Source organism: Melanerpes formicivorus, unplaced genomic scaffold (genome assembly GCF_026170545.1).
Source record: "Melanerpes formicivorus ecotype bairdi unplaced genomic scaffold, bMelFor1.0.p_v2 SCAF_14, whole genome shotgun sequence".
Taxonomy (NCBI): Eukaryota; Metazoa; Chordata; class Aves; order Piciformes; family Picidae; genus Melanerpes; species Melanerpes formicivorus.
Window position 1 is genome coordinate 11,846,686 of NW_027142366.1, and position 20,916 is coordinate 11,867,601.

A 20,916-nucleotide genomic window follows, 5' to 3' on the forward strand; every position below is an offset into this window, starting at 1 on the left:
TGGATGACACTTCCTTGGCTGGCAGCACCTCTGTGACCCTGGGAAGTGTTTCTTGGCTCAGAGGAAAAGCTGAGCAGTGTTCAGATAGCACAGGAGTGAGTCTCAGCAGAGAGCCCAGGCACGGCTCCCATGTGGGGATGAGCTGGGCTCACAGCAACACCAACTGCATTCTGCTCCTGGCAGCAGGAAAAGTCCTTCCCTGCTCTATTTTCCATCAGGAAGGCAGAAGCCTTTCGACTCCCCTGGCTGCTTGCTCCCAGCAAGCATGGGGAGCAGAAGGGTGGATGATAAGATGGGTGGACACCACCCACAGTGAGGTCAGGGAGCAGTGGAGTGCCAGCAGCACAGGATGTGCTGGTGCTACTGACACACACACGAGGGAACAGCAGCAGGACGTGCCTGGAGCCCCCCACCCCTACCCAGCAGATGGTACTGCTGCCCCCAGGGGTGACAGAGCCCTGGCTATGCCACCCACCAAGGCCTGGGCATGCCTGGTGAGGGGAGCCACCCACCCCCAGGCACAGCAGCAGCAGCCACCCGCAGGATGGAAGGCAAAACACAGCCACAGCAGCATGGCCTGAAGGTGGTTTTATTCCTTTTTCTCTGGTTGGTGAGGAGGAGCTCCTCAGACAGTTTAAATACAGTGGCCATGCACAACTCTCAGGTGAAAGCAGCAGTGGGCAGCCTGTGCCCTCACAGCTTGCCCGCTGGCACCAGCCCGGCCTGGGTGGTGGAGACAGCTCCTGCAGAGACACAAAGGCCATGGGTCAGTATTCCACCAGGAGAACAACCATCTCAAGGCACAGAAGTGGGGCTGGGCAGAGACAAGATGAGCTGAATGCCAACCAAAGCCCCTGGGTCAGTATTCCACCATGAGAACAACCACCTCAAGGCACAGAAGTGGGGCTGGGCAGAGACAAGATGAGCTGAATGCCAACAACAGGCACAGGAGGAGATAGGAGGAGAGGAAATGGCCTGAAATGGAGCCAGGGGAGGGTTAGGTTGGAGAGGAGGAAAAATTTCTTTGCTGCAAGGGTGGTCAGGGATTGGCACAGGCTGCCCAGGGGGTGGTGGAGCCCCCATCCCTGGAGGTGCTCAAGAAACCTGTGGGACCTGGTGTAATGGCCATGGTGGTGCTGGGCTGATGGCTGGGCTCTTAGAGGTCTCTTCCAACCCCAACCATTCTGTGACTCTAAGGAGCCCATGGGCCCCTCACTTCCCCCAGCCTCTCCTCTTGGCACAGAGAGCAGCAGAGGGGCACAGCCCCCCCTCCCTGAGCGAGGAGGGGAGCGTGGGGGAAGCCAGGCGGCACACACAGGAACAAACAGGGCCACGGATGTGGCCTGAGGCCACTGCTCATTTCCCCTGCAGCCCCACAGCCCCTCTGAGCACTGCCTCCAGTAACCCTTTCCTGCCTGCTTCCTTCCCTGCTCCAGTGGGGAGGGAGGGAGGGAGGAAGTGTGGCAGCTGGGAGCTGTGTGTCACACCCCTCCGGAGGTGCCTCCCCACAGGCCCTGAGCAGCACAAAACGATGGACCTGCAGGATTCAGGTCAAGCCCTGGGGAGAGGCTGAGTGCTCCAAGGGCCACATGGGGAGAGATGGGAGGTCACCAAGCCCCACAGCCACCTTCTGACAGCAGATTCCTCAGAATTCCCAGCATCCCAGCATGCTGGGGTCGGAAGGGACCTCTGGACATCACCCACTCCAACCCCCTGCCCCAGCAGGGCACCCACAGCAGCCTGCCCAGGATCACAATGGCCAGGAGAGGTTGGAAGCTCTCCAGAGAAGGAGACTCCACAAGCTCTCTGGGCAGCCTGCTGCAGGGCTCCAGCACCCTCACACCAAGGAATTTTCTCCTCCTGCTCAGATGGAACCTCCTGGGTTCCAGTTTGTGCCTGCTGCCCCTTGTCCTGTCCCTGGGCACCACTGACAAGAGCCTGGCCCCAGCCTCTTGCTCCCCAGCCTTCAGCTCTTGCTGAGCATTGATCAGATCCCCTCTGGGGCTGCTCTTCTCCAGGCTCCACAGCCCCAGGGCTCTCAGCCTTTGCTGCTCACAGTGATGCTCCAGGCCCCTCAGCACTGGACTCTCTCCAGTACTTCCCTATCCCTCTTGACCTGGGGAGCCCAGAACTCCAAATGTGATCTCATTAGGGCAGCCACAGAGGGAGAGAATCTCTTCACCTGCTGGCCATCCTCTTCTTCATATCCCCCAGGAGACTATTTACCTTCTTGGCCATAAGGACACATGGATGGCTCATGGGCCACCTATTGTCCACCAGGAAAACACCCAGACTTCAGCCTTCCTGCTTGGAGAGGGCAGCTGTTCCAGACCTGCTGGACTCCCACCCACCACACAGCCACACCACGAGCTGCCACCTCACACCAGGCACCCACCACGTGCCATCATCACCCAGACACTCACAGGAGCACCTTTCTAACTCACCTGGCTTTGCAGAACTCTTCCTACTCATAGACATCCTTCTTATCTGCAATGTAATCTACAATCTCTTGTGGACACATCAACTTCTCTGCATCTCCATCAGGAATCTCAAAGCCTGGAAGCAAAGGCAGATGTTCAGCCCCACACAAGGGAAGCACAGCTTCTGCTGGCTCAGGGGCTGCTCAGAGCCAAGGCTGCAGCACTGCAGCTGCTTCTGCTTCTCACCACACTGCTGCTGCACAGGGGACCAGGCAGATGGGGCAGGCAGCTGGGCTGCTGCTGCTTTAAAAGCCACCAATGCCCTCCCAGAGCTCCAACAGCCATGGTGTGGGACAGGATGGGATGCTCCTGGTAGCTCCAAGCAAGATGAAACCTGAAACCCTCAGGTTTGGAGCCTGCTCTTGAGGCTCACAGACCAACAGCTCACACAGAACCACAGCCAGAGGACAGAAGAACAAAGCTCTTGGAGGTGGAACTGGTCAGAAATGGATTGGAGACAATGAAAGTTGAGGCCCCATCCCTGGAGGTGTTTAAGCCCAGGCTGGATGAGGCTCTGGCCAGCCTGATCTAGTGTGGGGTGTCCCTGCCCATGGCAGGGGGGTTGGAACTGGATGATCCTTGTGGTCCCTTCCAACCCTGACTGATACTATGATGATACTATGATACTAAAGTTCTTCTTCCTAGTCCTCAGGGAAGGAGAAGTCCACCCACAGTACCCAGTGATGGATTAAACACAGTGCTAGGAAATGCTCTGAAAGCTTCACATCTGCCCAGGCTTTAGAGTGACCAAACCCCAGGGGCTCCTGTGCCCCAGTGTGACACATCAGGCAGCCACACCAGAATGTCTCAGCTGTAGATGACAGCAAGAAGAAAGCCACAACAAATTAAAAGAGAAACCTGGAAGAAAAGGAAGGGGAAAAGTCCAAAATCACCTTTCCCCCCCAGCAGCATCAAGTGTTGCAGGAAATTCTGGTGAGGGAACATGTGGAATACCTCTGCTCTCACAAGGAGAAGCCAGGACCACCACAGCCTCACCCTGCACAGCAGATGCAACATCTGCTGGCCTCACAACACACTGCTGCTCCCACTGCCCCCCTCCCCAGCACCACAAGGGGTGATGCCCAGGGGGTGTGGGGAGGAAAGCACCCAGTGCTCCCAGGGGCAGACAGAGGCCTTCTCCTGACTCTGCTGGTGCCCCCAGCACACATTCCTGCTGGTGCTGCCCAGGCAGGTGGTGGAGTCACCATCCCTGGAGGTGTTCAAGAGGGGACTGGATGTGGCACTTGGTGCCATGGTTTAGTAGCCATGAGGTGCTGGGTGACAGGTTGGACTTGATGATCTCAGAGGTCTTTTCCAACCTTACTGCTTCTCTGAATGGCACTGTTTCCTGAGAGCCACACCAGAGACAAGCCAACGTGACTGCTCACATGGAGCTGCACCCCAGGGCTAGGCAGGAGGTGGTGGTGAGAAGGAACAACTCTGAATTACCAAATTCATCTTCCATAGCCATGATGATTTCCACTTGGTCCAAACTGTCCAAACCCAGGTCTTTCATGAAATGGGATTCAGCTGTGAGCTGGGGGAAGGAAAACCGAACATCATCTGGCTGCAGCCATTTCAGTGCAGCAGCAACTACCCTCACAACAGCCTCTCGCCTTCCCGGCCCCTCGCTGCCCGTCCCCTCCTCAGAGGCACCGGCTGCGCCTCCGAGCTCGGCCAGCGCGGAGCGGCTGCCCGGGGCCGAGGGCCCCCCGCCCGCGGCCCCACTCGCCTTCTCGGGGTCGATCTTGTCGTACAGCTTGAGGACGTAGAGGACGCGTTCCTTGATGTCAGACAAGGTCAGCGGCGGCAGCTCGGAGAAGCGGCGGCACGTCGGCCAGGCCGCCCGCGGTACCTACGAGAGACCGGGCAGCAGCTGGCGGCGGCGGGGGGCGGCAGACCGCCCTCCCCTCGCTGCCCGCCCGCCCCGGCCCGCCCCGGCCCGGCCCTCACCTGTGCTAGCAGCTGCGGCGGCGGCGGGGCCGCGCGTGGCGGGGCCTGGGGGCGGCGGGCGCAGAGGGTGGCGAGCGCGGCGCGGCGCGGGGCGGGCGGCGGCGGCCGGGGCAGCAGGCGGCGGACACAGGCCGAGAGGACACGGGCCGCCATGGTGACCTGTTCCCAGCGGGCACCGCGCCGCGACCGGCAGCCCCCGCGACCGGCAGCCCCCGCGGGACGCGGCCGCCACAGCCGCCACAGCGGCCCCTGGCGGCCGGAGGCGCACACACCGCCCGCGGCGCCTCGGGCAGGGCGGCGGGCACGGACCGCAGCGGGGCAGGTCACTGCGCATGGCACGGCTCTGGGCAAAGCCCCGGGTGCAGCACGGCTCTGGGCAAAGCCCCGGGTGCAGCACGGCTCTGGGCAAAGCCCCGGGTGCAGCACGGCTCAAGCACAGCCCCGGGTGCAGCACGGCTCAAGCACAGCCCCGGGTGCAGCACGACCCGCAGCGGGGCAGGTCACTGCACATGGCACGGCTCTGGGCAAAGCCCCGGGTGCAGCAGGGCTCAGGGCAAAGCCTCGGGCACGGCCCGCAGTGGGGCCGGTCACTGTGCACGGCATGGCTCTGGGCAAAGCCCCGGGTGCAGCACGGCCCGCAGTGGGGCAGGTCACTGGCATGGCAGGGCTCTGGGCAAAGCCCCGGGTGCAGCGCAGCTCAGGGCAAAGCCTCGGGCACGGCCTGCAGTGGGGCAGGTCACTGCACATGGCATGGCTCAGGGCACAGCCCCGCCCTGAGCACAGTTCTGGGCAAAGCTCCGGGTAGAGATGGCACAGCCTTAGGCATGGCATGCTCTCGAGCAGAGCCCACAGGCAAGGCCTTGGGCATGACAGGGCACTGGGATAATCCCAGCAAAACCCCCAGGATGGTATGGTCCTGGGGAGCCCTGGGCATGGCACAGCAGCAGGCACAGACTCATTCCAAAGCCAACAGTTTTAATGTCATTGCACACACCACAGAGCGCAGTAGCACCCTCCTGCTGCCCATCCCGACTCCTGCCCAACAGCCCCTGTTACCCTGAGTTGAAGTGCCAGGCTCCCCCAGCAGTGCCTGTACTCATCTCAGTCAGGCCACCCGCGGCCAGGGCTGCCGGTAGCGGTAGAGGCAGACGGTACCATCCTGCTGCCCAGCCAGCAGGCAGGCACCAGCAGCGGCCCAGCGGGCCAATGCCCAGTTTCCTGCTGGGCCTGGGGGCAGCAGGGCCGTGCACTGCCCCAGCAGCAGGTCCCAGACCACGATGGCACCCGAGGTCAGCACGGCTGCAGCCAAAGCGTCCTTCACGTCCCCCTCCAGGTACCTGCGGGCACACAGAGCGTCAGCCGGTGCTGGTCAAGGCTCTGTCACATACTTCCTGAGGGTGAGGCAACTGGTATAGGGATTTGAGCCAGCTGCAGGGAGCCAGGTTATGGCACCTGCTGTGCCTTCAGGACAGCTGGGGGTGAAGAAGGTCAGGACAACCTGGACAGCCCTTGGCACCCTGCACTGCCAGCCCAGCCCCAGCCCTGTTCTGGGCTGATCTCCAGCACTGTGGGCAGCAGGGGCAGGAAGGGGATTCTGCCCCTCTGCTGTGCTCTGCCGAGACCCCAACCTGGAGCTGGCCCCAGCACAGCAGAGTCCTCAGCACAGGAAACAGGGACCTGTTGGAGCAGGGCCAGAGGAGGCCACAGCAACGCTGGGAGGGCTGGAAGCTCTCTGCTGTGAGGCCAGGCTGTGAGTTGGGGTTGTTCATCCTGGAGAAGAGAAGGCTCCAGGGAGGCCTTCTGGAGGCCTTTCAGTGCTGAAAGGGGCTGAGCATAAAGCTGGGGACAGACTTTTGTTGTGACAGGACAGGAGGTGATGGCCTGAACTGAAAGAGCGAGATCCAGACTGGAGAGAAGGATTTTTTTACAGTGAGGGTGGTGAGACCCTGTGCAGGTTGCCCAGGGAGGTGGGAGATGCCCCATTGCTGGAACTGTTCCAGGTGAGGTTGTTTGTGGCTCTGAGCAATCTGCTCTAGTTGCAGATGTCCTTGCTGACTGCAGAGGGGTTGGAGTAGGTGACCTTTAAAGGTCCCTTCCCACCCAAAGTAGTCTGTGACAGTCCTCCCTCAGCCTCAGCACACAAAGTGCCCAACAAGCCAGGATGTCCATCCACTCGTTTTTGTGCACATCCATCACCTCGCTTCCTACGTCAGAGCATCCCAAGGCTGAGCCCTCAAGCCCTTACTCTTCAAAAGTCTCCTACTCTTCCTGCAAGTCATGGGAAGGAAAAGGTCACCTCCCTGCAGACAGCTGCTGAACTCAAGCAAGCTGCAGAAGCACAGCACAAAGGCTTAGCACACCTCACCCACGGACCTTGTCTTGAGGGGGTTGCCTGATGAACCCAGTCACAGCATTTCCACAGCAACTTTGGGGGGGGACACAGACAAAAGCAGCAGCAGCAGAGCACTGCTGTTTGTGAGCAGAGCCCCTGGTGAGGCCAGAGCACAGGGGTCAGCCCACAGCTGGGCTTGGGAAGCAGGCAGGAAGCAGCCAACTCCCTCACCCCATGCCCGCAGCCACGGATGCGGCCTCCTTATCGCCAGCGAGATGGCAGCTGGCTCCCTGCCAGCAGCACTGCTCTGCTCCTGGGGCAGTTCTCCCCCCCAGCACCTCACAGGGGTCACACAGCCAGCCCCAGCAGCGTCCCCCAGGTACTTGCCTTCCCCTGTGGCCCTGTGGGAGGGAGGAGGCCATCACCCCCCTGCTCCTGGCTGTGGTGGGGTTGAAGGCCAGCAGGTGGAAGGCAGGGTTTCCACAGGACTCACTCTCTTTGGCGTGGGGGTGACTTACAACAACAAACAGAAGGCCCTGGTACACAGAGGGGGGGGAAAAAAAAATACATCACTCAAAACAACAGCAGGAGGGGGGAAAAAAAAAACCCACAGAATTTTCCAAAGCTGAATTGCCAGCTTCTCTCTACAATCACAGCCCAGGGCACAGCGAGGCACAGGACAGAGCTGGTTTGCTTTCCTTATCAAATTAGATAACTAAGCCAAAGCAGCTGCTGACTGATAAGGGCTGATGCAATACAGCAGAATGACAGCTCAGGCCCCAATGGATTTGGGCACTTATCTTTCTGCCTGAAAAAGCTAAACCTGCTGGAGGATGAGAGGGACATTCCAAGTGAAATCTCTGGGCCTCACTCTAATCCCGAGGCGCTTGGAAAGCAGCAGCTCTCAGAGCAGCCACACGACACCCTGGGACAGATATTCCAGGGAAGTTTCCAAAGAGTCTGACACAAGCCATCATTATCAGGCAAGACATTCTTGTTCCCAGAGGTTAAAATGCCCACTGAAAACAGTCAAATCCTTGATAAACCCCAAAAATTTCCTCTGGGGATCACAGCACGGGGGGGAAGTGAGCAGCAGAGAATCGTGAGCAGCAATCTTGGTGCTGAGCAGCTCCGGGCCTCAGGGAGGTTAAGTAGATTACAACCACTTCCCATCAGCTTTCCAACAACAGCAGCTACCCACTGGGAAATGGAAGAGATTTCCCAAGCTTCTCAGTGCTTCCCACATGCAAGATGCTGCTGCTTTGGGCCACTCCTTGATGCCTCACTCTCATTGTGTTAGCTCACTGCAGCAGGGCCAAGGATTCCAGGTGGCCGCTGGTTAACCTATTTGCCTTTGAAATCTCTTCAGTGTATCTAAAGAGAGGTGGTGCTCTCCCCTCTAGAGAGCTGGTGCTTCACCCCCCTCCTCTAGAGAGCCCAGGCCCTCCAGTGCCCACCACAGCTGGCCAGTGCAGCACAAGCACGGCCCCCCTGCCAGGCTCCAGGTACGTACAGAGTCAGAATACGCTCGATGGCAGACGGAAGCTGGGTAGGAATAACCAAGGTGCATCTTCCTCAGGAGCTGGCCTGTCTTCAGATTCCTGCAGTTGGTGAAAAGCCAATTGCTGACTACATCTCCATCCTCTGCTTGTTTTCTAAGCACAGCAACACCACTACACGAGACAGGGGCCGCACAAACCAAAGCAGAAGGGGCCAAGGGAAGAGAGGTGATGCCAACGACTGTGACGCCCAAGCAGGAGGAATTCTAGCTGTGTAGCTCCCTCCCTGTCAGCCTGACTGCTCAGAAGTTAGGGACCTTTGTCAACTGCCATTCACAGGTAAGTCAGCAGCCCCCCAGCACCCCTCTACACCACCTACAGCTGTCACAGCCCCCCACATGCTGCATCCTTCAACGGCAAGGGAACACTGACCAAACGACGATGCTGTTCACTGCAGTGGTGCCAACCAGGGCCTCTCTCATCCCTTCCACTTCAGCAAAAGCCAGAACAGTTTCTTCAGGGGGCATCAGGGTCTGTCCATCTGTGCTCCTGAATGGATTAGCAAGGGAGAACAGGCAGTCAGAACAGTAAAGTACATGATCCATACTCAGCACAACTCCAGGAAGAAGAGGAAACTCAGCTCTTTACTACAGCTGGAACGTTTCCTGACTTGCCTTCTGCCTGCCACATGGAGACACTCCAGAACCAGAGGACTCACCTCCCTGTCTCTGTAAGTGACACTATTTCCACTTGCTGCTCTTGCATGGTCCTGCTGCTGCTGACCAGCCTCCTGTCCTTCAGCCCAAGAGCAGCTTTTATGGTCCCAGTTTTGACTACTGATTGCTTGAATGAGTCACTCTCAGCAGAGTAATGCAAGAGCCTGCACGAAGAGAGAAGCACACCTAATAACAGAAGGAAGAGTAACTCAGAGAAGTAAGCACAAAGGCAAGCAGTCTGCCACCCCTTGAGGTAAGAACAAGTCTTTAGAGTTGATTTTAGAAATCCCTCTCATATTTTCCAACTGTTAAAGCACCTGAAGGGGGTAGCAAGAGATAACTTGAGCCACTACACAAGAGGAGAGTTAAGCTGCAGCTTTTCAGGGTGCAAAAGGTTTGCAAGAAACAAATACAAAACCTTATTTCTCCAATCTCCAGCTCTCCCAGTGCTACACACACGAGATTGCAGGTGTCTGGCAGAGGAACAATCTGGATTACAGAGACCTGGGACAGCAAAACAGGAATGCAGTGTCAGCCACAACCTCCCTTTGACTTCACTTCCATTTTCTAGTGTTTCAAGCAACATGACACAGCAGAACTCAAATCCCTCTCCTTGAACAGCTGAAGCCTCTGGTGATTCTTTACCTAATTAAACAATCCTTGTTGGGTCAAGAGACAAAAGTGTCCCCAGGGAGCACAAGGGGAAAGAGCAGAAGCCAGTGGCTGTAGTGCAGCCACCATTCAGTACATGGAACACCTAATTGCAGCAGGAAACACACAGCCACATGAGCTGCTGGCCTTCTCCAGCAGCCCTGCAAATCTTCCTCCTCTGCTGCCTGATGGAATGAAAAAGTCCTGCTACCTATAGAACTTAACTTGGACCCAAGACTGCAAGTTCCTTGTAGATCTAACCCATGGGACAAGAAAGTTGCTCTATAGAAAGAAGGGTTATGTTTGTACCTCTCCAAGCTGCCAGGTGTGGACCTTTCCCCAGCAGTCAGAGGCCAGAGGCTTCCACAGGGAGACACAACTCTCACAAGCAGTCACCACACACAGCTCCCTGCAGCCAGCTGCTTCCCACCACGTGGTGCTCACATCCACGGCACAGGAACTCGAAGAATCCTGTCCAACACAAAGCCAGGGCTGGTGTTCATCTGACACACATGGTTATCCAACCTGGAGCTTCAGTCCCACCCACTCAACAGTTCTCTGAGGAGATCCCACCTTTAGCTTGGATACAAGCTGCAGGCTCTCCTCTGCAGGGCCATGATGCAGCTCTGCAGCCAGCTCTTCTGCTTCATCTGTCCTCTGCATGAACAAGTAAAGAATGAGGATAACTCAGCTTTAAAACTACATTCAGCACCTGCAAGAACAAGGCACAAGTGGGAATTCAGGCTGCATGCCCTGCCTAGCTGGAGAGCTGTGGCAGGAGCACCTCTTTCTGTACTCTCATGTCTTGAGAAAACAAGAAACCCCAGGCAAGGTATTTCCTGGTTTCACCTGAAAATTGTCTCTTAGCACCACTTTGCATCTCTCAGCCTCCAGAGAGAAGTCATTCCCTCAGCACCCCCCTGCATGTCAGTCATTTCACCTCCTTCACCAGCTCCTAGTTGAAAACTTCCCTTAAGGTCCCACTACCACCACGTGGGATCAGAAACTGTCCTTGTTCATACACACATTGCAGAGATGCCTGCTGCACTGAAACCCCAGATCCATCACACAGGACTGCTCTTGGGGGTCAAAAGATGAAAGCAAAAACAATGACTAAGTCAGCCAAAGGACAGCCTGCAGGGCTGGCCTGCAAAGAAGTCAGGGGAGGCTCTGGAAAAGGGAATTCACCCTCAAAATCAATGATGTGCTCCCCTTGGCAGAGGCCAGCTGTTACCTGCCCAGGAGACGCTCTGCAGGAGCTCTGCTGTTCATCCTCTGACAGCTGATCTTTCTCCAAGGCCACAACCTCACCAGGTTTATCATCAGGACCTCTTTCATCTTCTGAAGGAAACCTTGTGCCTTGTTCCTCCTCTTTTCCAGCAGATCCCACAGCACAGCTGTCCAAGGGCAGCAGGATGGTGGAGTCTTTGCACTCCCCATCACCCACAGCCTGGACAGATGCTTCTCTGGAGGAACTGGGGCTCACCTGCCAGGGGGGTGCAGAAGGGGCAGTGGGGAAGAGCTCACCCTGCACTGATGATAGGACAGCTGGGGATGCCCCCAGGACAGGGAAAATGGATGAGGAGATCTGAGTCTCAGGCTGGGTGGGAGCACCAGGCAAGACAGTCCCCATGGGAGTGAACAGCAGTCCATGGGTGGAAAGCTCCTTCCTGGAAGTTGGGCTTTCTGTAGGGGGTAACCTGGGCAATTGATGTGTGAGAGGTGAAACCAAATTACTTGTGGGAGTGTTCAGTTCTGGATTCATTTGTGCATCTTGCCTGTCCTCTGAAGCCACACTATCCCCAACCACACTAGGAACAAAACCCTCCAACCCATTCAAGGGGGAAGATTCTAATTTCTCAAGTTTTAGTTGTCCAAACTCCTCATCTGGCAGGTGGAAGTCTCTGATGCCCAGCTTGGAGGCCAGCCACTGGGGACTGCGGAAGGAGAAGGGAGAGCTGCAGGTACTGGAGTCCAGAGCAGGGAGGCCAAGGGAAGCAGGACCCTCTGAACCTGCTGGAAAGCTTAGTCCTCTTTTGCTGGCATCTAGACAAGGAAATGACAAGAACAGAAGAGAGAACATCACACCATGACATCACCAGGAACAAACCATTCCAGAATCCCTCACCCAGGGCCATTTCATCTGTTTAAACTAAAATAAACCAAGCTGTGCTCATCTTGGCACGTGGCAGTGGCAGTTTTCTGGCAGACACCACCCCCCACAACTGCTCTGCATCAAGCCTTCAGCTAAAACAGCATTGCCAACGCTGCCAGGACTGACCAAGCGCTTGGGCAGTTTGTTTGCTTTGGATTTCTCCCCACTCTCTCTTTCTACAACAGCCACAGCCCCTCAGGCTGTGGTGCTGCTCTCTGTAGCACTGAAATCCCCCCAATCACTGATGGGCAGATTCAGCTAGAGAGGCAAATTCACACTCATGTGCTGGAAAAAACAGCTCCAGCATGCACCAAAGATGCTGAAGAAGCTCCCAGCCCTGCTCCTCACCCATGCACTGCTCTTCACTCCCTGTCACTGTGCCAAGGCAGAAGTGTCTGGAGCTGTTCAAGGCTCATGGACACCACAATCATCTACATTAAAAAACAAACCCAAACCCACAACTCTTTTTTAAAGAGAGAACCCACATCAGATTTTGCTGGAGGAAAGGCCATGGCAAGGTGTGAAGAGCAGTGCCCACACTGCCTGGGAGGCTTCTCTGCTTGCTCCTGGGCTGTAGTTTTAGGAGTGCTGCCATGTGAAGGTACCTTTGGAGGCTTGGCTGGCTCTCTGCCTTGTGGAGGAACGTAGAGAGCGGCGTGGAGGGACAGGAATCAGTAGTGGCTGCTCAGCCCCACAGGCTCCTTCCATATGGTGATCCCTAACATGCTCCATGGGCTGTTCAGCAGCCTGACACACAGCTGCGTTGGCTTCCAGATCTCCAATGGGGTTGGGAAAAGTTTCATTCCCTGGCTTCAGAGAATCTCTGCTCTGAAGTGGATTTTGGAGCTGTTCTGACAGAGTCCTACAACATTTGCCAAGCTCTTGGCTTGCCCCAAGAGGATCAGAACCTGCCAGCTGTGCAGCACAGGTCCCTCCTGCCTCTCCAGCCCCAAGAGCTCCAGCAGCAGATGGCCTTCTCTCGTCTGAGGAGGGTTTCTCAAGGTTAGCTTCCCAGTTTTCCTTCTCACTCTGACCCTCATTTGACAGCAGACTGCTGCATTCCCCCGGTGCCAGGAGCTGCAAACTCCCCAGAAGCTCCTGTGACAGCTGCTGCACAGGAGGGCTGCAGGCAGGCCTTCTGCTGCCCTTCTGCCTCCGCTGCGATCGTCTGCGGTCTGGCTTGGCGCTGCTGGCGCCGCTCGGGGAAGCTGCTGCCAGGGAAGCGCTGCTGCCGCTGGACACAGGAAGCGACCCGTGAGGACTGCCTGCGTCTGCTGGCTCATGTTCTGCTGCACAAAAAGGCAATGGCGTCTCCACATTGGTTTCAGCTCTTTCCTGGGAGGGGAGATCTGAACTCACATCTTTCTGCTTGCCTTTGCTTCTCTGTCCTTTCTTACTTCTGCCCAGCTGGCTGAGGATCACAGCCTCCAGGTCCGGTTTGCTCTGGCAGCTGGACATGCGGCGCGTTGTCCTGACGTAGTACTCCACTGGAAACAGGAGTCCCTCAACCACAGTGCAGGAGCTCAGTGTGCTTTCAGCTGCCACCTCTTCCGGGCCAGAAAGCTTGGGCTGAACTTCAGGCTGTCGATTCCCTGGCAGTTCTCCAGCAGTGCCCGCAGAAAGATCTGCGGGAAAGGGATTTAAGCTCTCAGCGCCCCTCTGATTTCCTGGGTGGCTTTTGCTCTCATTGGTCATGGTGCTATCTCCATCAGAAGGCAGCACTTCATTTTCTGACATCAAATCCAAGAGCCCCTGCAGCTCTCCCTGACCCTCACACACACTCTCACCACCTGTTTGGTTTATTACACTGGAGGATTCTTTTCCTCTGTCGTCCTTGGTGTCGAGTAAAACAGAGTCTCTGCTCTCTGAACACGGCTCACAGTGATCAGCTGTGGGCACAGCACTGGGGGACTCAGGCTGCCAGCCATCCCTGGGTGCAGACAGGAACAGCTCAGGCACTCCTAGGTCAGTATCATCAGTCACATCTTGGGTAACGCCCAGCGCCGCCTCAGGAGGTGTGGAGCTGCTTCCTTCGCTCTGCCTAAGCGCTGTGCTGGAAGCACTGTCAGTGTTTTCCTCGGCCTTCAGGAGGCTGCTTTGCCTGAAGACAAGTGACTGAAGCTCCTCTGTCCTGGCCATTGGATTGCTCACTGCTCCATCAGTGCCGATGCAATCCACATCAGGTGCTGCTTCCCTTCCCTCCAGTACCACAGCCTTTGGCCGTCTCCTCAGCTTCAGCAAGCTGCTGGAGCTTTGGGGTTTCTTCTCCTCAGGGATAGGCCTCACAACTCCCCAGCGGAGGCTTTGCTGGCTGGGCTCTGAGCTGGCCTGCAGCTTAACCTCAGCCTCATCACTGGAGCAGTCAGGAAGGCCTTTAGACGTGATGGATGTTTGCTTCTCTGTGTCAGGATCAGAGCAGGCTTTAGTCTGTAACTGAGAGGTTTCATGCTTGTCAGCAGGAGGAGATACCTTATCTCTAGAACCTGTGGGAAAAATGTCACATGTGCCAAGTACTCCCAGCAAAGTCCTGTCCAAGAGAAACATCACACAGCAAATAAAAGGCAGTTTGTTAAGGAGGGAGAGAGTGGGGCTGTGCAATGGGGATCAGAGAGGATCGAGAGCTGAGGAGGACAAAAGCAGAGACGTGATTGCTGCTGATTCAGGAGCACTGGAAGGGCTGGGGGTGGGTTTGGGGACAGTGGATGTGGCAGCAGCCACAGAAAGGACAGCAAAGCAGAGCTCGGGTCTCTCTTCTGCTCGTTAGCGCGGACCACGGAGGCACAGAAGTGAGATAGGGGTTAGACTGTTCCCCCCCCCATGCCTCGCCCGGCCCCACCGCTGGCCGAGCACAAGGGCAGCACAGGGCGGCTGGCAGGGCCTCCGGGGATCCCCCTGACCCGCCCTGGAGCGGGCGGCCACCTGCCGAGTCCTACCTGCGGGGCTCCGCTCCTCCCACCGGCCTCCTTCCGCCGCCGTGCCCTGGCCATGGCTCCTGGCTCGCTCTGCTCGCCGTGCCCGCTGCGGACACAACACCGGCGCAGAGCTAGGACCGGCTTCCCGGTACGGCCTCCCGCTCCCGGCTGGGCCGAGCTCCCCCTGTCCCAGCCTGTCCCGCTCACCCGCAGCCGGCTGACGGTCTCGGTGTACTCCCTCCGCAGCAGCGCTAGCTTCTCCCTCAGCTGCAAGAAGACACAACGCACCGGGCTCGAACTGCCGCCCCGGGCACGCCGGAGCGGCCCCGCTGCCTCCCGCCCAGCCCCGCACCTTCTCCTTCTCGGCGCCACTGAGGGAGCCTCCGCCCGCCGCCTGCCCTGGCGCCTCTGAAGGTGGCGGTCCCGCCATGGCTGCGGCCCCCCGCGTAGCCGCCGGTTCCCTCAGGACCGCCGGTCCCGCCATGGCTGCTGCACGCGGGGAGCGCGCGGTACGTGGGCAGTGCGTTCCCATAGCGACCGAGCCGCCATAGGCCGCGGCGGCGGAAGTGACGTCTGTGGGCGGAAGTGACGTGTCGGAAGGCGGGAGTGGCTGTGCGGAAGCGGTGCAGCCGTCATGGAGCTGAGCGAGATGCTTTACAACAAGTCCGAGTACATCGAGACGGTGCGGGGGGCTGGGGAGTGCTGGAGGGGGCCGGCTGGGGTGGCGGGAACAGTTGAGGGGACAGGACCGGGCCCTGCCAGCCTCGTCTCGTTGAGGTGCTGGGGTGTCGGGCTGCGGGAGGCGACAGGGCCCAGGCAGTGACCCGCCCGTTCTCCCCACAGGCATCCGGCAATAAGGTGAGCCGGCAGTCCGTACTGTGCGGCAGCCAGAACATCGTTCTTAACGGCAAGGTAGGTGGCGAGGAGGGAGGGAGCTTCAGGATCCCCCCGCCCTGGTACCTCGCGCATTCTGGCAGCTCGGGTGGGTGGGAAGGGAGCGGGGCCGAGCCGGGCTGTCCCTGTCACCTCTTCATTGGCACCCACGCTGCTCCACTATCCGCTGACAGCCACTGTAGCTGCGAGGTACCAGAGCTCTGCTCACTAAGAGCACCAACAGGGTTGCTTTGCTGTGCAAGCAGATCATGGTCCTTTTATCCTGTTGGTGCTTTAGCCTTCCTTTGTGTCTTGGCTCACTTTGTGCAGCTTACTGGCCAGGACACAGCTGATGGCCCCAGGCTCCTTTGCCTTTGCTTTGTTCTCACTTTTCTTTTGACTAAAAGAAATAATCTCGCTGGAGCGGCCTGATCTCTGCAGAATTCTGCATGGTAACTGGTAACAGGGGTGGAAGCTGGAGCTCACTTGTCTCTTCTTCTCCTCCAGACCATAGTTATGAATGACTGCATCATCCGTGGTGACCTGGCAAACGTTCGGGTTGGCCGGCACTGCGTGGTGAAGAGCCGCAGCGTCATCAGACCACCCTTCAAGAAGTTCAGTAAGGGGTAAGAGGTTCCCTCCTGTTCAGGAGACTGAAGTGAAAATCCATACACCTACAAAAATACACCAGTTTGGCTGAGATCTGTGCTCCTTTTGCAGTGATTTGCAGAAATATGTCCCTCTGAAACTGCCTCTGCCCTTCAGCCCCTGGGAGGGAAGGGCTGGGATGTGTGAAAATAGAGAAGTGAAGGACATGTCTCACTTGTTCTCTGTTTATCCTCAATGTCTTCCTGTGGCTACTTTAGGTTGGCCTTTAGACACAGCTGAGGAAGAGCAGTTACTCTCCTAGGCACCTCTGTCAGTCCAGCTGGAGGTGGAAGGCTCCACAGTGTGATTTGGGCCTGATAGTGAGGTGGGTCAGCCTGGTGTACCCCTGAACAAGTAACTCTCCTGTCACAGGGTGGCTTTTTTCCCTCTGCACATTGGTGATCACGTCTTCATAGAAGAGGATTGTGTTGTCAACGCAGCCCAGATTGGCTCCTACGTCCACATAGGCAAGAACTGTGTCATTGTGAGTGCCATTTCTCAGTCTCTCCTTTGAACTCTGAGTACTCTTGAGGCTTTGTAACAGCAGCAAGAGGTCTCTGCACCGGCTGTGCTGTTTCTTCTCCTTTTCCTTCTCCACAGGAAACGATGCTTTCAGTTTGGCTTGTCTAAGGATAGTGGGTTCAGCAGAGTGTTGTGTGGAAAATCCACCCCATAATGTTGTCCCTCTGGCTGAGGGGGCTGTCTGGGGAAGGCCTCTCCCTGGAGTACAAGTGCAGCTGTTTGTCAATAGCACAAAATACTGAAGGTTGCTGGCTGCTAAGGCAGAGAAGGCTTTGCTACCTCACTGCATGGCTCAGGCTGTAGGCTGCAGTTTCATAGGCTGTGTTAGTGGAGAGCAAAGGGAAGGTTCTCCTCAAGAAAGAAAACAGTTCCATTCTGCTGGGAAGAACATTCTGCCAGGGTGATTCTTCCTGTGATCCCTTAGGCAGAACACGTTCTGAGCAGTTCCGCTTGCTGAAGTTCAGCTCCCTTCAAAGACTGAGTGCTTCAGCTTGTTCCTGATAAGTAGTAACTTTGCCTAATCCCTGGTGTAGGGTCGGAGGTGTGTTCTGAAGGACTGCTGCAAGATCCTAGACAACACAGTGCTACCTCCTGAGACAGTGGTCCCACCTTTCACCGTCTTCTCGGGCTGCCCAGGTATGTTGCCTCCAGCTTCCCTCACGTGGCAGCATGGCTAACATCATATTGCTGTTTTAAGAGAAGGCTGTGACAAACTTGCCTGCTGGCATTTAGTGCCAAGATGTGAGGATAGAGGGCTGGAGAAGTCAGCTTATTTCTGCTGTCTCCTGTGTAATGCTGATGGTCAAACTCTTCTTCTTCTTCTTCTTGCAGGACTCTTCACTGGTGAACTCCCGGAATGCACCCAGGAGCTTATGATCGATGTTACAAAGAGCTATTACCAGAAGTTCTTGCCTCTCACTCAGGTCTAGTAGCCTCTACCACCTTTCAGAGCAGTAAAGTCACACAGGAGCATCCTGGGGGCAGGGAGGGAGATCTCCTTACTGGGACCAGGGCATGACCCCTCCACTGGGTGTCCAACACTAACGGTCTGGCCAAGCCGTCCCTGGTGAAGCTGCTGTGTCCTGTTGGTTAAACTTTGTACACCCATCTGAATGTAACTCATCCCATCCTGTCTGAACTGTGCTGTTAAGTGTTCTAGAGCTGAGGAAGCTGATGAATTCCCTGCAGGGCAGCATCTCCTCCTTGCAGCTGGGGAACAAGGCAGTTGACAGCATCTACTCTGCAGCTTAAGTCTTTCATGCCAGCTCTGTTCCTACCCCAAAGCCAGGGGCTTGATGTGTACTGGAAGCAGTCTCACCCTAGTGCAGCAGTGCTGTGGCTGAGGTGTGGGTTATAGGCAGTTACTTGCCAGTGCTGATCACATCCAGGGCTTTCCTTTGGGAAAATACTTGCTCCTTTGTAGGCCTGCATGGGAGGTGGTTGGATAGGCTCTTCCTTTTTTCCCAGTGGACTGAGATTCTCTCCTGTAGGGACAATTCAGCATCCTGGGATTGACTTTAGGACTTCTGGCTGACATTAAAATCTTTCTATGCCTTGCTGACAGGACACTACTTAGCTTTGAGCTCTTCAAGCATACATCTGTCCTGTGCTCTCCTCCACCACCTTCTTGTGGCTAGTGCATGTTCTGCTTCCTGAATATTGCAGACCTGAAAGAGCCAAAGGGCTCTGAAAAGAGGATTTCCATGTCTCTCACAGAATTCAGTGCAGCAGAAAGTGGAGAATTCAAAGCGGAAACTGGAGATGGGGTGAAAGAAAGCTGCAGTTGCTTCCAGTTACTACCCACTGTGTGTATTTGCAGCAAGCCCTTTGGTGCTTCTTTGCATCACAAAACTTAAGAAAGAGAATCAGACTTGGCGGAAAGAGTGAACATTTCACTTTGGACTTGCAGTAGTGCAGGAATAACTCTTGCTGGGAGCAGCTCTGTGGAAGCTGCAGGCCACTGACTCTTGTGAGTCCCTGACTGGGTGCCAGACAAGTGGATCTGCCTGCTCTGGATGTGTTCCACTCAAGCTTAGCACTGTCCTTCTCTAGCTATTGAAAAGGGGGCTCCTGCGTGTTGTAGTGTGGCAGTGTGGGGCCAGGAGGTGTAATAGTTCTGTGGTAGGAGTGTGGCTGAGGACCAGCAGCCCTGGAGCTTGCAGCTGCTCTGTGTGATGCAAAGTGCTGGGACACCTTCAGTAGGAAGAGCCCACACGTGCCAGAGTGCGTAGTGACCTCTGCTCGTCCGATGTAATCCCCCTGACTGGTTTGTTTGTGTTTTTACTGTATGTAAATTAAAGCCTCCTCAGTTGTTCAAGTGACTCAAGGTTGTGACTCTTCCAATCAAACTCTAGAGTGAGGTCTCTGCTGTGCTGAGGCACATGGGCCACAGCCTCTTGGGCATTCTTGCAAGGTTTATGGAATAGAATGGAGTCACAGACTGGTTTGGGTTGGAGGAGACTAGATAGTGAAGCCCCCAGCAGTGACCAGGGACAGCTGCAACTAGAGCAGGTTGCTCAGAGCCCCAACCAACCTGATGTGGAATGGTTCCATGGACAGGGCATCTCCCACCTCTCTGGGCAGCCCAGGCCAGGGTCTCACCACCATTCCCTTTGGGAACATTGCCATCAGCTGTCTCCTGTGGCCGGGCAGCCACCTGTGTCAGTTCAAGGGGACTGTGTGTGCCATGTGTCTCACCTCAAAGTTTCAACACCACATAGCACGTTTCACTGGGATTGCTTGAGGAGCAGCCACATCTGGGCAGCATGGAGCTGGGTTGGGACAGGGGTGGGAGAAGGCTGCCAGGTTAAGGGATGTGAGTCTGAGAGGGGGAATGGGCTGGCAGCTGTAGAGTTCTGAGTGATGCCTTTCCACAATCCTCAGAGCTATGTGACTGCACCATTACTTGAGCTTTTCTTGGCCTGCTCTTCCAGCAGGCTGAGCCAACCTGACTGGCTGAATTAAACCCCTCTTCTGTTGTCTCTGTTAAGGTGGCCTCGGCCAGGGCCTAACACCAAGCCGCCACTGAAGATCTCAGGCACCCAGCACTGTTAATGTTCCTTAGCTTTGGCCACTTTGTCCTGTCCTCTGAAGCGTCCCTGTGACCTGGGCTCACCTCTACGCCTCTGCCAGCTCTGGAAGATGGAGAGTCAGTGGGTTGCAGCATGCTGCCCAGTTCCCCACGGGCCATTTCCTCCAGTGCAGCACACTAAACCCTGACTTCCAGGGGAGGCCTCTGTGTAGCCACAGTGGAGCTGCAGCTGCATGGGGTGGCATGGTCCTCAGGGAGGGAATTCCCAGGAACCCCCTTCCTTCAGGAATCCTGTACAAACACTGAGCACTCCAAACACCAACTCGCTGTTGTTGCGTCATCGATCCTGTGCGCTTGGCTCCAGTCGCTCGGAGCAGGGCTGATCATGGAATCCTGCTGTGGTTTTGCTTGGAAAAGACCTCTGATCAGCGAGCCCAGCTGTCAGCCTAAGACCACTGTGGCCATTAAACCATGTCCCCACGTGCCAAGTCCACATGTGATGGGCTGTGCTGCTCGTACCTTGGGACGTTCTCACGCACCGCTTCCTCCATCCCATGTCCACTCTGGGCTGTGAGAGGCACAGATCCTGATGGCTCTGTAGATTTGCAGCCCTTGGTGTAGGAACAGGCTGGGTGTAGGAAGGTGAGGAAGCTGCCAGATGAGTGGAGGCCACATGTGCTTGGTGTGGAGCAGATACCAGGGAGTGACAACTCAGCTTGTCCCTGTGGCTGAACTCTCTAAACCACCCCAGAGCCATGGATGGCTCATGTCACTAGCTGAAGGCCAGCTGGGTGGCAGCAGCAGCACCCACAGGTCCAACGCCTTGCCAAAGCATGGGAAGTGCTGGCCAGGACCATCTGTTCTTGTTAGCCAGGGATGAAAGAATTTGCTTTCACTGCTGGGCAAGGGAGGCCATGTGTGGTGAAGGCACTGTCGTCATCCTGGTGACAGCCCTGTGGATCACCTGTCCCTGGAGGCTGAGAGGCCAGGGTGCTGTCACTGGTGCTGTGCTGGTTTGGGTTGTTTTTTACTGGTGTTCTGCTGTGCAGCGAGACCAGGTGAAGTGCTGAGAGCATCCCACTGGCACTGCCCGTGGTGAGTGGTGTTGGGAGCGCAGAGCTCCGTAAGGCTGAGGCAGGCCTGG

General features: G+C 56.5%; 3 protein-coding genes across 5 annotated transcripts; 1 reads left to right on the top strand and 2 right to left on the bottom strand.

The window, feature by feature from the left end:
- Positions 1 to 573: 573 nt before the first annotated feature.
- Positions 574 to 4,619, bottom strand: NDUFAB1 (NADH:ubiquinone oxidoreductase subunit AB1). The gene is made up of 5 exons (XM_068147045.1): positions 4,434 to 4,619; positions 4,213 to 4,335; positions 3,930 to 4,017; positions 2,445 to 2,556; positions 574 to 743 (listed from the first exon to the last, which is right to left on the bottom strand). The coding sequence occupies exons 1-4, from the start codon at positions 4,584 to 4,586 to the stop codon at positions 2,465 to 2,467; spliced, it is 456 nt and encodes a 151-aa protein (XP_068003146.1). The 5' UTR covers positions 4,587 to 4,619; the 3' UTR covers positions 574 to 743; positions 2,445 to 2,464.
- Positions 4,620 to 5,378: 759 nt separating this feature from the next.
- Positions 5,379 to 15,172, bottom strand: PALB2 (partner and localizer of BRCA2). 2 transcript variants are annotated; one of them, XM_068147047.1, is made up of 13 exons: positions 15,051 to 15,172; positions 14,906 to 14,965; positions 14,720 to 14,804; positions 12,392 to 14,269; positions 10,866 to 11,677; positions 10,205 to 10,288; positions 9,941 to 10,102; positions 9,399 to 9,484; positions 8,983 to 9,144; positions 8,697 to 8,813; positions 8,279 to 8,366; positions 7,153 to 7,301; positions 5,379 to 5,770 (listed from the first exon to the last, which is right to left on the bottom strand). In XM_068147047.1, exons 1-13 carry the CDS (start codon positions 15,126 to 15,128, stop codon positions 5,539 to 5,541), a joined length of 3,993 nt encoding a protein of 1,330 aa, XP_068003148.1. In that variant the 5' UTR covers positions 15,129 to 15,172; the 3' UTR covers positions 5,379 to 5,538. The 2 variants fall into 2 exon arrangements, with proteins under 2 accessions (XP_068003148.1, XP_068003147.1); XM_068147046.1 differs by lacking the exons at positions 10,205 to 10,288; positions 14,720 to 14,804; positions 14,906 to 14,965; positions 15,051 to 15,172 and having other exon boundaries at positions 12,392 to 14,587.
- Positions 15,173 to 15,288: 116 nt separating this feature from the next.
- Positions 15,289 to 20,094, top strand: DCTN5 (dynactin subunit 5). Of its 2 annotated transcripts, none has more exons than XM_068147048.1 (7): positions 15,289 to 15,380; positions 15,542 to 15,610; positions 16,079 to 16,197; positions 16,592 to 16,703; positions 17,275 to 17,377; positions 17,573 to 17,664; positions 19,732 to 20,094. In XM_068147048.1, exons 1-7 carry the CDS (start codon positions 15,333 to 15,335, stop codon positions 19,750 to 19,752), a joined length of 564 nt encoding a protein of 187 aa, XP_068003149.1. In that variant the 5' UTR covers positions 15,289 to 15,332; the 3' UTR covers positions 19,753 to 20,094. The 2 variants fall into 2 exon arrangements, with proteins under 2 accessions (XP_068003149.1, XP_068003150.1); XM_068147049.1 differs by lacking the exon at positions 19,732 to 20,094 and adding an exon at positions 18,306 to 19,062.
- The last annotated feature ends 822 nt before the right edge of the window (positions 20,095 to 20,916 follow it).